Source organism: Nyctereutes procyonoides, unplaced genomic scaffold (genome assembly GCF_905146905.1).
Source record: "Nyctereutes procyonoides isolate TBG_1078 unplaced genomic scaffold, NYPRO_anot_genome, whole genome shotgun sequence".
In the NCBI taxonomy this organism is placed as follows: Eukaryota; Metazoa; Chordata; class Mammalia; order Carnivora; family Canidae; genus Nyctereutes; species Nyctereutes procyonoides.
In genome coordinates this window covers 79,248,775-79,264,576 of record NW_026575146.1, presented here as the reverse complement: position 1 = coordinate 79,264,576, position 15,802 = coordinate 79,248,775, and the positions used below count along the sequence as shown (strand labels likewise).

Below are 15,802 nucleotides of genomic sequence, written 5' to 3'. Positions count from 1 at the left end.
TCTTGGAATCTGCAGGTAGAGTCAGTCTAACTTAATTACCTGGGCTGAGATGGAGACACGAGGGTTCCCCAGAGGAAAGTACCCATGAGTACCCATGAGTAACAGTAGGAGAATGGCTATTGGACAAGGAAAAATAAAAGCAACAAGAAGAAAGAGCCCAAACCACCCACAGGGAGAAAGGATAGAGAGGATCAGCGAGAGAGCACTGACTCCTGCTGGTGTCTACTCCACTCATTGTGGGGGGAGCTTTTGAGCCTCTAAGATCTCTGGATCTCTGTTCATCTCCCTGGGCCTCAGTTCTACATCTAAATAAGTAGAGCATTGGTCTAGAGCAGTGGTTTTCAAATCACTTAGCAGAGGAACTTTTTGGTCAAAGCAACTCATTCACCAAAACCCAGTGTAAGACACACGAGAAATACTACCACTACTAATTACACTTTGATTAAAGACGTGCTGTGTACTAAGTACAGTCCTAGGGTGTTATACGTGGGTTTAAAAAAACAATTTAATCCCCACAACCCTATCAGATAGGTATTCTCATTACTCCCCTTTACCAAAAAACAGGAATTGGGAGAATGGGCCCTGAAAGATGGGGAGATGGCCTTACAAATTATTCTCAAAAGATTTGTGACCATCCAGCCCCAGCTCAGGTTCTTTAAGAGGCTGGAGTGTTTTGTTTTCGTTTTTCTATTTTTTTTAAATTTATTTATTTATGATAGTCACAGAGAGAGAGAGAGAGAGAGAGAGAGAGAGAGAGAGAGGCAGAGACATAGGCAGAGGGAGAAGCAGGCTCCATGCACCGGGAGCCCGATATGGGATTCGATCCCGGGTCTCCAGGATCGCGCCCTGGGCCAAAGGCAGGCGCCAAACCGCTGCGCCACCCAGGGATCCCTTGTTTTTCTATTTTGATGAATACACTCTTGGCTGGTGTTTTTTGTTTGTTTTGTTTTTTGTTTTTTTAAGATTTTTTTTTTGAGAGCCTGTGCACCTGTGCATGGGGATGGGGGGGGCAGAGGGAGAGGGAGAAACAGACTCCCTGCTGAGTTGGGAGCCCAAGTAGGAAGGCAGATGCTTAACCGACTGAGCCACACAGGAGCCCCAAAAAACACTCTTGGCTGTTGACTGTTTGGGGACAAGAAGACTGGTCCATCCCTTTTACAGTTGAAGGAAAGAACCAAGTGCACTTCATGCTTACGGCAGGGGGAGCTCCCCTGTGCGTGTGCAGGAGTGCTGGATGCTCCAGGGCCGGCAGAGGAGTAACAGCATCTAGTATTGACTGAGCACCTACTGCGTGCCAGGCACAGTTCTGAGTGCTCCAGGGTACAGCAACCCCCTGAGGTGGCCATTAAGCACGCCACCACCAGCCATGGGAAGCTGGCAAGTTCCTTAACCTCTCTGTGCCTCAGTTTCCTAGAGAACTGGAGCTGCACTGAGGACTAGATGAGTGGCGGCATCACGCAAGGCCCCTGCATAGCAAAGTGCCTGGCAGGTGGCAGGAGCTCAGGGTTGCTTATTATCACCTCCGTTTGCAAGTCAAGGAAACAGGCACAGGAGAAGCTAAGTAAGGTGTGCGCCAAGTACAGAGCTGATTGAGGGAACCTTGTGCGGCTGATAGAAGTGTCCCATATTCTGACCTGGGTATGCGTGTACCCACGTGTAAATACGTGTTGAACTCTACCCAGATTTGCAAGCCTCGTTGCACGTGAATTACACACGCACTGTCCCCAGCAGCCTGATTCTCAGCCCGATTCGGCCATGAGTGGGTATTTTACACCACCAGGGTCTTGGTTAAGAGCACAGTGTCTGGAGCCTGCGTCCTGTGTTCAAAACCTGTTGCCCCCTTACTAGCTGCCTGCTCTCAGGCGATGAACTGCGCCTCTCGGTCCCGTTTTCCCACCTGCAACATGGGGGGATGAGTGAGCAAGGAACAGTAAACTGCCTGGGGGTGCCTGGCGCAAGGGGGGCGCTCTGCGGGGGTTTCTGATTCCCTCCGTGGGCCGTGCCAGTCTCCGGGGGTGCGGGCAGTGCCGGGCCTGGGAAGGCCCCTCTCCACCCACGCCCCCACCTCTGCCCCCAGGGCCTGCGGCGGGAGATCCAGGCGCACGGGCCGCGGCTGGAGGAGGTGCTGGAGCGCGCGGGCGCGCTGGCGTCGCTGCGCAGCCCCGAGGCGGAGGCCGTGCGCCGCGGCCAGGAGCAGCTGCAGGGCGCCTGGGCCGGGCTGCGGGAGGCGGCTGAGCGGCGGCAGCAGGTGCTGGACGCCGCCTTCCAGGTGGAGCAGTACTACTTCGACGTGGCCGAGGTGGAGGCGTGGCTGGGCGAGCAGGAGCTGCTCATGATGAGTGAGGACAAGGGCAAGGTGCGCCCGGGCTGGGGGTGCGGGGGGCCTGGGGGCGCTGGAGCCCGGGCCGGCCGCTGCAGCCTCATCGCCGGCGCCGTGTGCCCCCAGGACGAACAGAGCACCCTGCAGCTGCTCAAGAAGCACCTGCAGCTGGAGCAGGGCGTGGAGAACTACGAGGAAAGCATCGCGCAGCTGTCGCGCCAGTGCCGGGCGCTGCTGGAGATGGGGCACCCCGACAGGTGGGCGGGGCCCGTTCTTAAGGAATGATTCAGAAGGATCTGAAACTTCGCTCTTGGAAATTGCGATAGGGCTCCACTTGGACTTTAGGGTGGGAGGGGCCCTCACTGCCTAGGAGCTGGAGCCCTCGGATTTCAGCATATGGTTGGAGCCCCAAGTGGCGGGGCAGTGCCCCAGGGATGGTTAAGAGGGTGATCCAGGGGTACTGGGATTTGAGTGTAGGGGTGAGAGGTGATGTCTCAGGCTCAGGAGAGAAGGAAGAGGTCAGGACAAGGAAGGGTCCTCTTCCCACCCAGGGTCTGGGCAGCATCTGGAAGGACAGAAAAGCCTGGAGTGCCATGATTGGGGATAGCCCTAGACCTCCTGGGTGGTCAGGCATGGGGCCTCCCTGAGGCCAGAAGTAGGGGTCACATCTGGGAGGCCTGGACTAGGGGTGAGACCTGAGAGGGGGCACAGGGCTAGACCTCTGTCCTCCAGAGCTGGAGGTGAGATGGGTTGGCCGGGGATTCAAGTAGGGAGTTAGGAGCCCCACTCAGTCCCTGGAGAGTTAAGCAGTGGGACCACAGAGAGGCTGAGGGAAGTGGGAGCAGTGAGCTTGTGAAGCTTAGGGAAGCAAAGCTTTCACTGAGTGCTAGGATGCAAGTACTGGATTCACTGAATCCAAGCCTTGTGGAAGAGAGGCTCCCCACGAAGGAGTCTGAGCAGATGCTACCCTGGCTGAAGGTTCAGAGGAAACACAGCCTTGCCCTGAGAGGGGATGGCAGGGGGTCACAGCTCTGTCCTGGAAGTCTCCATCCCTGCCCTTCCCTGTCTTCTATCAGCGAGCAGATCAGCCGTCGGCAGTCGCAGGTGGACCGCCTGTACGTGGCCCTCAAGGAGCTGGGTGAGGAGCGCAGGGTGGGCCTGGAGCAGCAGTACTGGCTGTACCAGCTCAGCCGCCAGGTGGACGAGCTCGAGCACTGGATTGCGGAGAAGGAGGTGGTGGCTGGCTCGCCTGAGCTTGGCCAGGACTTTGAGCACGTCACGGTGAGCATCATTAGGAATAACATCAATACCCGTGGCTCCTGTGTATGCTACTAGGGTTCTCTGGTCCTCAATTTCCCCAGCTGTCAGATGAGGATAATAAATAGCCCCCACCTCCTGACTCTTTTGTGCGCCCAAAGAATTGCCATAGTGTAAAGCACTTAGGATAATACTCCGCGCACACAGCGCCTAACATAGGAAGTGGTAGTTACTGTCACCTGATTATTTTTCTTGTTGTTACTGTTATTGCTACAGAGTAAGTGCTCCATAAGTGTGAGATACTTTTCTTAGCATGACTGTCATCATCATCATCATCATCATCATCATCGTTACGATCATTACTCTTACCTGCTACAAGATGGTGGGCCGGGGTGGCGGGGCTTGTGTGTGCAGGACCTTTGCTCAAGCCGTGTCCCCGGGGGCAGGTGTTGCAGGAGAAATTCTCAGAGTTCGCCAATGAGACGGGCACCGCAGGGCGGGAGCGGCTGGCGGCCGTGAACCAGATGGTGGATGAGCTGATTGAGTGCGGCCACACGGCGGCGGCCACCATGGCTGAGTGGAAGGACGGCCTGAACGAGGCCTGGGCCGAGCTGCTGGAGCTTATGGGCACTCGGGCCCAGCTGCTGGCTGCCTCCCGGGAGCTGCATAAGTTCTTCAGCGATGCCCGAGAGCTTCAGGGACAGATCGAGGAGAAGCGGAGGCGACTGCCCCGCCTGACCGCCCCGCCTGAGCCGAGACCCAGCGCCAGCTCCATGCAGCGGACCCTGCGCGCCTTTGAGCATGACCTGCAGCTCCTCGTGTCCCAGGTGGGGTGCCGGCGGCCAAGAGGGGAGGTGGGAGGGTCTGCACAGTGTGCCAAGGGGCGTTGGGCAGCAGGGCAGGCAAAACTCAGGCTGTAGAGCAGGTGGAGATTTGACAGTGGAACAGGTGAAAACAGACCAGAGAACAGAGAGAAGGGAGATGAGGGGGGCAGGTAAAAACCCACTGACTGCATGGTGCCTGGAAGTCAGACGGTGCCTGAGAACGCTGGTAGAGTGTGTCTAAAAGAGATGAGACGAGGTTTCCAGTGGAGACTGGGCAGGGGGTCTCCTAGAGGCTGTGAAGAGAATCTTACCCAAATCCAGATGGAGAGCCTAAGAGAAATTTCAGAGGGTTCTGAGAAATCTGGCTGCGGGGCAGATAGAAATTAGATAGCAGGTCTCTGATGGAAATCGTATGATTTTCCTGAAAAGACATTCGATGGGGGTGGATTTCATGGACATGGCAACAGAGCTAACAGAAATCAGGCTGTGGAGCTCACAGGAATTGGGAGGCGGATCTGAGAAATCAGATGGAAACGAAGCTGTGGGCCTAATAGAGCTCACATGGCCAACTGGAGAAATTGGGCTACCAGTCCAGGGGAAGGTAGAAACTGAACAGTCATCCTCATATGAACCATAGAGATGACTGTTAGAAGTCAGGCAGAAAGTGGGCATGTCAACCAGAAATCAGGTGGCGGGTAAGAGGGAGACCCCGCTATGGGGTTGCAAGGGTGCAGGGTCCTGGCACCCAGCCAGCAGGTGGAGGCAGGAGGGCAGGGCTGGGACCCCACGGAGGGCTGGTGCTGGAGCTAGCATGCCCCTCAGGTACGGCAGCTACAGGAAGGGGCGGCCCAGCTGCGGACGGTGTACGCGGGTGAGCACGCAGAGGCCATCGCCAGCCGGGAGCAGGAAGTACTACAGGGCTGGAAAGAGCTGCTGGCCGCCTGTGAGGACGCCCGCCTGCACGTCAGCTCCACGGCCGACGCCCTGAGATTCCACAGCCAGGCCCGGGACCTGCTCTCCTGGATGGATGGCATCGCCAGCCAGATTGGGGCCGCTGACAAGCCCAGGTGCCCCTCATCCCACCTTGGGCTTCCTACCTGCTTCTGGGCACCCACCCCCAACCCATCAGAGTCCCCTTCCCATAGGAAATCACAACAGCCAACACCTGGGTGGCAGGCACTGTACTAAAAGCTTCATGTGTATTATGACCCTTTGTCAGGCCTGGCCTTGGCGACTCAGAGCACAGGGCATCCTCCTGCCTTCGGGCCTTCCCAGTTGTGGGAGGGTCACAGCATGGGGTAGGCCACAGCCGGGATAGGGACAGCGATGTGCGGCACTGTTTTGGCGGCTCAACCCAGAGGGTAGCGGGCACTGATTTATTGCTGATGTGAGGGTCCAGCCGAAGCCTGTGTCTTGGTGATTGGGACCCAGGGTCTTTCCATCACTCAGCCCTGGGGGTTACATGGAGGAAAAAATCACATGGGAACTTTCAGGGACTAAACCTCCGCCCAGTAGCCCCAACCTGTCTGCCAACGAGGCTGGGAGACAGTCCAAAGGTGTGTCCGGAAGACAGGGATTTCGAGTGTGGTGGACACACAGCATTATTTCTGTGACTGTGAGGCCTTGCCTATGTTCATTTGCCCAGCAAATATTTATCAACTGCTTACCGGGTGCTGGATGGTGAACAAGGGCAAGCTGCTTCCCTGATGCAGCTTACATTCTGGAGACAGGCAACACATAAATTGAAAAGCATCTACTATTATTTCAGATAGCAGTAAGTGCTCTGAAGACAAATAGAGTAAGGGAAGGGGGTGAGGGGTTGGCTGGCAAGGCCTCTCCGAGGATGAGATGTTTGTGTGAAGACCTAGGTGAAGTGATAGTGAGTTGGGTAAAGACTGCGGGGCAGGGTTTTCCAGGTGGAGGGATCAACAAGTGCAAAGACCCTGCGGTAGGTTGTGGTTATGTGTGTCAGAGGCAGAGGTAGACAATCATTATGTCTGGATGGAGTGAATGATGTGGGTGAGAGGCGGAAGATCACCCCAGATGTTGTGGGAAAGAGTATGGAGGGCAAGGTAGAAACAGGTGGACCAGCCAGGAGGCTGCTGCTATAATCCAGATGAGAGGTGGGGGTGGCTTGGTCCAGTGTGGAGGTTGTACAGATGGGGAGAAGTGATTCATTTTAGGAGTTAACATCTTTTTATTATGAAAAAATTCAGATATACACAGAGGTAGCAATACCAGTATAGGGACCCCACATGTGGAGGGTGGACACCCATCAACATTTGGCCCATCCTATTTCGTCTGTACACTTCCTGACTACCCCCCCACCCCTCGCTGAGTTCTCTTAAAACCCAGTCTCAGACTTCACTCATTTCACAGGGTATGTTTTAAAATTATAAATGTCCAGTGTAACTGCATTAGCTTCAGGGGCTGAGAGAAAAGAAAAAAAAAGAGGAGTTATGGATGAATGATGGGTGAATTTACTGAGGTGGAGAACTTCAGGGGAGGCACTTCTGGGAAATAGAGAATCAGAGATCATTCTAGATACACTAAGTCTTAGGTAGGCATCATTATAATGTGGGAGCTTCAAAAATAAGTTTGGACCAAAAAAAAAAGAAAGAAAAGTTTGGACATACTAAGTCTTATAAAGCTATACTTGCTGACTGTTGGGACCTTCAGAAATTTGGGATTTGTTTCAGACCTATGATAGCTGAGAACAGTCCAATGGTTATGTAATGCAAGCTATGAATGTGAGCCACATATAGAATTTAAGATCTTCTTGTAATCACATCAAAAAAAAATAACAAAGAAGCAAGTGAAAATTAATCTTAGTAATTCATTCTATGTAACCCCATATACCCCAAATATAATCACTTCAGCAAGAATTATTGAGGGGGGCCGGGCTGGCTCAGTCAGGAGAACATGTGACTCTTGATCATGAGCTCAAGCCCCACACTGGGGGTAGAGTTTACTTTAAAAAGAATTAAAAATATTATTAAAAAATAAATAAAAGTACTGAGATATTTTACACTCCTCAAAATATGGTGTGTACTTTACACTTCAACACATCTCAGTTCAGACTGGCCGCATTTCTAGGGCTCCATGGCTTACCCATGTCTAGTGGCTACCTACCGTTTGGATAGCACAGACTTAGAATGTTCAGATCGCTGACTAGTGGAGCCTTCAGAAGCATAGCTGGAAAAAATCAGGAAGAAAATGGACCTTGAAATCTGAGGTTAAAATCATCAAAGTGTGATATTCTAACCCCTTGGAAAAAGTTGGAATCACTGTGTGAAGAGCCTTGGCCTCTCAGAACCTGGTCTGAGAAGGTGGGTGCCCCAACATGCTCAGCGATTTAGGCTCCTCAGGAGTCATATCTGTCATGGGGGCTGGGGGAGGCTACCTGAGACTCAGATTCCTGCCCCCTGCCCCGAACACTGTAGGGACGTGTCATCAGTGGAGGTGCTCATGAACTACCACCAGGGCCTGAAGACTGAGCTGGAGGCACGGGGGCCAGAGCTGACAGCCTGCCAGGAGCTGGGGCGCTCTCTGCTGCTCAACAAGAGTGCCATGGCTGATGAGGTGGGAAGGGGTGCAAGGGCTCCCCCTCCGCCATCCAGGCCCATTGTGGTGGGAGTCATCCTTGACGCCTTTCCTACCCATCTGCCGCTCCCAGATCCAGGCACAACTGGACAAGCTGGGAACCAGGAAGGAAGAGGTGTCAGACAAGTGGGACCGCCATTGGGAATGGCTGCAGCAGAGTGAGTGGGGGCCCAGACACATGGGGCTCAAGGGCACAGGGACCTGCTCCGGCACACTTGGAAAGGGCCAGAGGGTGACACAGCAGGCTTTGGACACCACTCATGGGTGCCCAGCAACATGAAGGCCTGGGAGGGTGGACAAGAGGACTGCCTTGCCATTGAATCCCTGCTGGCAGTCACCTAGAGGAGAAGCTGGTGCCCCCAGAGAGGCCCCCAGGCCCTCTCATTCTTGCAGAGCCCAGAGTGGTCAGGGCTGGGATACAGGAAGCCAGAGGGTGTGGAGGGTCAGAGAAAACAGCCCGTGCCCTGTGAAGGCCACACAGGCGCCCCCATCCCCTGACCCCCAATGTCTCCCCTCAGTGCTGGAAGTGCACCAATTTGCCCAGGAGGCGGTGGTGGCCGACGCCTGGCTGACAGCCCAAGAGCCGCTCCTGCAGAGCCGGGAGCTGGGCAGCAGCGTGGATGAGGTGGAGCAGCTTATCCGGAGACACGAGGCCTTCCGCAAAGCAGCCGCAGCCTGGGAAGAAAGGTTCAGCTCCCTGCGGCGCCTGACCACGGTCAGCACCCCACACCCTGCCTGGGCCACCCCCCCACCCCCACCAGCCATCCCTCTATGTGAGACAGACACCAGGACTCGGTGCTCAGCACTGTGTCGAGTGAGAGCTGACACAGATCCTGATGGGACTCCCAATCCAGTGGGGGACGAGGGAACAGAGCCTGTCACCTGACAGTGACAGCCCAGGGCTGGGATGGGGGGGAAACACAAGGGGCTGTGGGAGCCCAGAAGCACTTGTCCTGGCTTAGGGGGTTCGGAGCCCATCTGAGACTTGAAGAATGAGAGACCGTTGTGTTAAGGTCCTGGGTTGGGAGGACATTCCGGAAGGAGACTACAGGGGTCAGAAAGGCAGCTAGAGAAAGTGATGGTTTAGTGGAGTCTTAACACTAAATGTTTGCCAAGGAAAATAGGAATTAAGTTCCCGGCAGGGAAAAGCATGGGCCCAGGCCTGCACAAACTTGCTTTTTCAATAATAGAAACTGCTAAACTGCGTGGGGAGGCCGACAACCCAGAGGCGGGGTTCAGACCACCCCCAGCCCCCCAGACCCCCCTACCTGACCCTGGCCCCTCCTTTCCCAGATAGAGAAACTCAAGGCGGAACAGAGCAAGCAGCCCCCCACCCCCCTGCTGGGTCGCAAGTTCTTTGGAGACCCCACGGAACTGGCGGCCAAGGCAGCGCCCCTCCTGCGGCCAGGGGGGTACGACAGGGGCTTGGAGCCCCTGGCTCGCCGGGCCTCGGACACACTGTCGGCGGAGGTGCGGACCCGGGTGGGGTACGTGCGCCAGGAGCTCAAGCCCGAGCGCCTCCAGCCGCGCATCGACCGGCTGCCGGAGATCCCGGGGAGGGTGGAGCCCCCGGCCCTGCCGGCCGCACCGGAGAATGTGGTGGAGACCCCCGGGGCCCTCGCCGCGGTAGCGGCGGTGGCGGAGCAGGTGCGGCCGCGGCCGGAGCGCCAGGAATCAGCTGATCGCGCGGAGGAGCTGCCCAGGAGGCGGCGACCAGAGCGGCAGGAGTCGGCCGATCAATCCGAGGAGGCTGCGCGGAGGCGACGGCCCGAGCGGCAGGAGTCGGCCGAGCACGAGACAGCGCATAGCCTCACCCTGGGCCGCTACGAGCAGATGGAGCGGCGGCGCGAGCGGCGTGAGCGGCGGTTGGAGAGACAGGAGTCCAGCGAGCAGGAGATGCCCACCCGAGGAGAGCTGGCCAAGGGGTGAGCACACCCCAGTGTGCCCGGGGAGTGAGGGAAAGCGGGCTCGAAGGGCTCCTGGAGCCACACAGGCCCAGTGGGGAGGGCTTCCGGGGCTCAGGACTGCTTAAGATACTGTCCTGGCACCTGTTTTGTGGAGGGGTAAGCTGAGGCTGAAAGAGGTTAGGAGGGATGCCCATTGTCCCACAGCTAGGTGGCCTGGGTGGGGATTTTGTGCCTTTGCATCTTAGTTTCTCTGTTGGGTTAGTGGTAGAACCATATTCTCCCTAATAGGATGTAAGACCCTTTATCACAGTTTCAGCCTGATAAATGGGGGGTGGGGGGGTTACCATCATCTCCTTTTTGTGGATAGGGCCCCTGTGGCTCAGAGAGGGCAAGTCACTCAGTTTGGATGAAGTAGGCCTGGAACCCAGGCCTTTCAGACCCCTGTGTGAGCCAGAGTGTGAGGAGCAGATAGATCCAATCGGCATCTCCAGAAAGAGGCCTTTGGCCAAATACATTTTGGAGACAATGACTTCTTCGTTTTAATTTTATATATCACGAACAGTTGCTGAGTCCCCAATCAGCGTGTGGTTTGTGCTGGGGAGAGCAGTGACCAAACCAGCCTCAGCCCTGCTTTCATGGAGATGGCAGTCTGGTGGGGAAACAGACTTGTCACTGGATAGTGATGACCCAGAATGATCAGGGCAGGGATGGGGCAAGTCCAGGAGTCTTGGGAACTCAGGGGATGAGTAGAAAAAAGGCAACACAATGTTCAAAGGCTTAAAGGCACCAGTTTGGATTTTCCTCTAAAACTCTGCATTTTCCTCTAAAACTCAGAGGAGGCTCTGTCCTCCGTTCAACAGACATGTCCCAAGTACCCATGGTGTATAAGGCAAGCATCTGAGAAAGGCAGAGTGGACAGGGGCCTGGCACCTCAGGCTAAGAGGTGGAGGCTCCTCCAGCCAACCAGGCTGGTCCCTGGGAGAGGGCATCCCATTTCCATCGGGTGTTTCGGCCTCCCTCCTCCCAGGAAGGCCACCCTGGCTGACATTGTGGAGCAGCTGCAGGAGAAAGAAGCAGGCCCAGGGCTCCCTGTTGGGGTAAGTTGAGCCTTAGGACCGGTTGGCGGTATGGGGGGAACCCCCTCCTCGGAGCAGGAATCAGGACCCAGAAACACCAATGCCTAGCCCTCCTTCCCGCGGATCTGAACCCTGCAGTTTCTCAGGGGATGACAGAGAGGGCCCCCAGGTGCCTCCCACAATCTGAAAATTTCTCCTTTAGAAAGATGAGGCCGCCAGCCTAAGGAGACTCCCACCCCCCTCAACACACACTTCCCACATCTGTCGTGGGGTCTCAGATATCCTCACAGACAGCCGCGCGCGCGCACACAGAAGCCCCAGGTTCCTCCTACAGACAGCTGGGACACACCCTGCCTGCACCCCCACCTCCATAGGGCTAGGGCTTTCCTCCCCGAGATCGAGAGCGATTCCAAACCCAGGAGTCCTGACAGTCTCACCCCCAACACCGATGGGGCCCCTAAGAGTTAAGCCTCCAGCCCTGAGGTCTTCCGGTCCTCGCCTCCAAGACAGATGGGACCCCCCACCCCCGACCCGTGAGTCCCCAGACAGATGGCCCCAACACCCCCCCATGGACGGCACCCCTCTTCCCCCTCCCTTCACACAGCCGTCGCTGCCTCAGCCTCGCGAGCTTCCCCCAGGCCGCCTGCCCAACGGGCTTGAGCCGCCCGAGCGGACACCTCGGCCGGACCGGCCGCGGGCGCGGGACCGGCCCAAGCCGCGCCGGCGGCCGCGGCCCAGAGAGGGTGGTGAGGGCGGGGGAAGCCGGCGCTCGCGCTCCGCCCCGGCCCAGGGCGGCTCCGCCCCCGCGCCTCCGCCACCGCCCACTCACACAGTGCAGCACGAGGGCTTCCTGCTGCGCAAGCGCGAGCTCGACGCTAACCGCAAGTCGTCCAACCGGTGAGCGCGTGGGCGGGGCTTTGGAAGGCGGGTCCCAAGCTCAGTGTCCAATGAGTGAATAGACGGGGCTGAGGAGGGGGGTGGTACTAACCGTCCGGGAATCCGGAGGGTGGCGGGAGTAGGCGGGGCCTGAAGAGGGGCGGGGCTTAATGTCAAGACCTCAAACCTACTCACTGGAGGAACCGGACGTGAACTTAGGGTGTCGGAGGGGCGAGGGGGTGGGGCCTAGGTGGGAGCCGGATCCGAAGAAAATATTCCCAGTGCAGATAAGCTGAGATCCAAGCTCAGTCATAGCGATCAATTCAAGAATCAAGTAGCGCTAATAGCAAGTTGGGTTTGGGGTCCGGCCTACTGGGTTCCAATGGCTTGTGAAGTGGAGCCTGGAAAGGTCATCCAGCCAGTGAATGGGGTGGGTCCACCCTCGAAGTTTCGCGTCGTGGCTGGGGTGGGCGGAGAGGTCTGAAAAAGGGGCGGAGACACTGCTCTGAGGTCTGAGGTGGGGGGCACATCTAGGGGTCCAGATAGTGATGTGCTTACTCTTGGTAGTCCAACCCTTAGTTGTCCAGTTGGGCGGTAGAATCTAGGGAGAGGTGGAGTCAAAAAGGGAAGCGCTGGCCAACCAACAGAGTGAGGCAGAACAGGTTGAGATTATGCCCTGGGGCAGTCTTTCTTTCTTCCTTGTGATGAGGCCAAGGTGCTAATAAAGGGGCGCTTTGGTGTATTTTACTCTTGAGGGACTTCCTCCTCCGAGGCTTTGGCCAAATGGGGAGATAGGAATTCCACATTCCAGACAGTGGACCAGTCCATATATTCTTTCAGGGGATTCCATGGTGGGTGGAGGAGTGCCAGGGAACATGCCCGAGCAAAGGCTTATTGAGAAGACAGCTTAAGTCTTGCCTCCAGGAAATTCAGCATGGGAGGGGATGTGGCAGGGTAACCCCAGCAGGGGCCAGCATCAGGCTTGGAACTGAGAGTCTTAGATTCTCCCCTCAGCCTAGAAACAGCCATAAGGAAGAGGACCCCGGACATAGGACCCAAGCAGAGCAAAGGCCCGGAGGAAGGAAGGGGGAGGCATTTTCAGGGTATTCATGAAGAGTTCCCAGGCAGAGTGCTGTAACTCTGCCTTGAGCCCCGTGTCGTCACCCCAGGTCGTGGGTGAGCCTGTACTGCGTGCTCAGCAAGGGGGAGCTGGGCTTCTACAAGGACGCCAAGGGCCCGGCGTCTGGGGGCACACACGGCGGGGAGCCACTGCTCAGCCTGCACAAGGCCACCAGCGAGGTGGCTAGTGACTACAAGAAAAAGAAGCACGTCTTCAAGCTCCAGTGAGCCCCCAAATGGGCAAGAGGGAGGGATCCCAGGCCCACCTTCCCCCTCCCAGCAATACCCTGCTTCCCCCAGAGGAGAGTTGGCGGATGGGTGGGCCGGGCCCCTGCCCCAGATTCCCCAAGTCCTGTCTCCCCTTCTACAGGACCCAGGATGGCAGCGAGTTTTTGCTCCAGGCTAAAGATGAGGTGAGATCTGGTCCTTTCTCTCCCCCATCGCGACCTCAAGAACTACCTTGGCTTGCTGGTTCCTGGCCCAGAGCAATGGAGCTGTGAGCCAGAAACACAAGCCAGAGTCACCAGGCTGTGATGGGAAAGCCCACTAGCAGTGAGAGCCTAGAGGAAACCCCTAATCTATGGTGGGGGGGGCAGGGATCAGGAGGGCTGCCTGGAGGCTCCAGGACAAAGTCCAGCCTCCTTGCCTTGGCCACAGAGATGACACTGGAAAGATAAGAGGTGGAAGTTAGTTAAAAAGGAATGATTCAGGCAGAGAGAACTGCCAAGTGCAGAGAACCAGAGGTGCAGAAATGCAGAGCATTGACTGTGCTGGTGGAGGGTTCAAGGAGGAAAGATCCCAGAAAGGTTTCCAGGGGCTAGATCTCACAGAGCATTGTGGGCCATTTGGAGGAGGTTGGAGTTTGTCCTAAGGGCACTGGGGATCCATGGCAGACTTTTAAGCAAGATTGGGGGGGGGGGTGTCCCAGCAATGTATAAGAAAGATCTTTTGTCAATAGGGTAGATTGGGAAGGGGGAGAGGGGAGGTGTGGAGCCAGGAGGCAACCAGGACAGGGACCCAGGTGGGAGGACACAAGGCTGGACACCAGCTGACTTGTGGGAGGGGCATGGAGGTGGTTTAAAGAGATGTTGAAAATAATAATAGTTGTTATCTCCTTCCTTCTTACAAAGGGCTCTGGAGTATTCCCCGGAGTATACTCAGGGAGTATTCTCTCCCTGCCTCCTTATTTTTAAAATGGGCATAAAAATAGTTTTCCATTTTAGGGTTCTTGTGAGAATTAAGTTGATACACACAGAGCCACATATATGACCTGGCGAGTATCAGTGCTCTATAAATCTCTGCTGATGTTATTGGTTGTTACGTTTATCTCTATAGTGGGAATTTGATATAATGCTATTGCACAGAATTAAGAGAATTAATCCACAGAAGCACTTAGAACGGAGCCTGGCGCGTATTAAGGGCTATGTAACTGTTTGGGTTATTATTATTAACCCATTTAATAGATTGGAAAACTGAAGTTCAGAGGGCAGTCGGATTCCAGGGTCATCTACTGCGCGGTCTCCCTTCTTCCAAATGCGAACTCTGTTGCCCTGTTTCTCTCTCCAGGAGGAGATGAACGGCTGGCTGGAGGCCGTGGCCGCTTCCGTGGGCGAGCACGCTGAGATCGCCCGCTGGGGACAGACACTACCCACCACGTCCTCCACGGACGAAGGGAACCCCAAGCGAGAGGCGGGGGAGCGGAGGGCCAGCGGGCGCAGGAAGTGACTTCCCACCTCCTGGGCCTGACACACATCCCCGCCCCTCTCGCCCCTCTCGCCGCAATGTGGGCAAAAAGACACTTTCTCTTCCGCAGGGGCGGGCGCCTCTAGTTCCACCAACACTGCGGATGCGCCAAGATGGGCACTGGAAAGGAGGGGACTTCTCCTGCACTCCAGGAAGTGGTGGGGGGATTGCTGCCCCTATAGCCATATCTCGGCCCCTTCCTGCTCGCCACCCCACCCCAGGTGCTGGGGCTCCATTATTTTTATGCAATAACTGAGTTGGAGGGGGCGGGTAAAGGGGCCAGTTGAGCCACGCCCCCTGCCCGATCTCCAGATCCTGCCCCAAGAAGCTGGGGTGGTAGGGGGCGATAATTCCTGCCCCCCTCTCCGCCCTAGGGATGGGCATGGGGCCGCTGGTGAGGTCCCCTGGACCATCCAGGGTGCTAGGGGGTGGGGAGGGGACGCCTCCTCCCCGCCTTTACCTCACTTCCAATGCTGCCTTGATCTCTGTCTGGGAAGGGGGAGTGAAGGGGCTTTGGCCCCTGCACTCCGCCGTCTCAGAGCCATGCGGTTAATTCCTGACTTAGTTTATTTTTGCAAAACGTCGACCTCCTCCTCCCCCCCCCCCCGCCCCGCATCCGCGAAGGCTTTTTAATGGGAGGGACGTCAAAGCTCAAAACTGTCTTCCTCTCTCCTCCCCTCTCCAGCTGTAAATGCCACTTGGTGAGGGGAGGGGCGAGGGGAAGCCCTCCCCCCCTGCATGCTTCTGGCCGGAGCACCTCCCTAGGGAGTGGGGGAACAGGGTTGTGGCAGCCCCCATGGTCGCCTGGAGGAGCCGCTGGGGCCTGGGGGTGTGGGGCGGTGTGGCAGGCGCACACTGTATGTACCTATAATAAATCCTTTGGCTTTGACGGTCTATGCCGGTTTGTTCGCGTTTAATGGGCCGCGCCTGGGAGGATGTGTGGGGCGGGGGAGAGGGGGGCGGCGCAGGGAAAGACAGAGAACTTTTAGATCTCCTCTTGATGTGTACTAATTTCGGGATTTAAACACGCGTCCCTCACGAAACACCTAGATTCTAAAATTGGGAACCAGAAGGCTA

General features: G+C 56.5%; 1 protein-coding gene across 1 annotated transcript in view; it reads left to right on the top strand.

The window, feature by feature from the left end:
* Window positions 1-15,609, top strand: part of SPTBN4 (spectrin beta, non-erythrocytic 4) — a 76,323-nt gene extending 60,714 nt beyond the window's left edge. The window contains exons 23-36 of the mRNA XM_055311512.1: window positions 2,078-2,356; window positions 2,447-2,577; window positions 3,397-3,601; window positions 4,024-4,404; window positions 5,224-5,468; window positions 7,845-7,983; window positions 8,078-8,162; window positions 8,523-8,719; window positions 9,298-9,929; window positions 10,939-11,008; window positions 11,592-11,884; window positions 13,033-13,206; window positions 13,353-13,395; window positions 14,549-15,609. Of these exons, the coding sequence (XP_055167487.1) occupies window positions 2,078-2,356; window positions 2,447-2,577; window positions 3,397-3,601; window positions 4,024-4,404; window positions 5,224-5,468; window positions 7,845-7,983; window positions 8,078-8,162; window positions 8,523-8,719; window positions 9,298-9,929; window positions 10,939-11,008; window positions 11,592-11,884; window positions 13,033-13,206; window positions 13,353-13,395; window positions 14,549-14,707 (3,033 nt within the window). The 3' untranslated portion in view covers window positions 14,708-15,609. The remainder of the gene's footprint in view (window positions 1-2,077; window positions 2,357-2,446; window positions 2,578-3,396; window positions 3,602-4,023; window positions 4,405-5,223; window positions 5,469-7,844; window positions 7,984-8,077; window positions 8,163-8,522; window positions 8,720-9,297; window positions 9,930-10,938; window positions 11,009-11,591; window positions 11,885-13,032; window positions 13,207-13,352; window positions 13,396-14,548) is intronic.
* The last annotated feature ends 193 nt before the right edge of the window (window positions 15,610-15,802 follow it).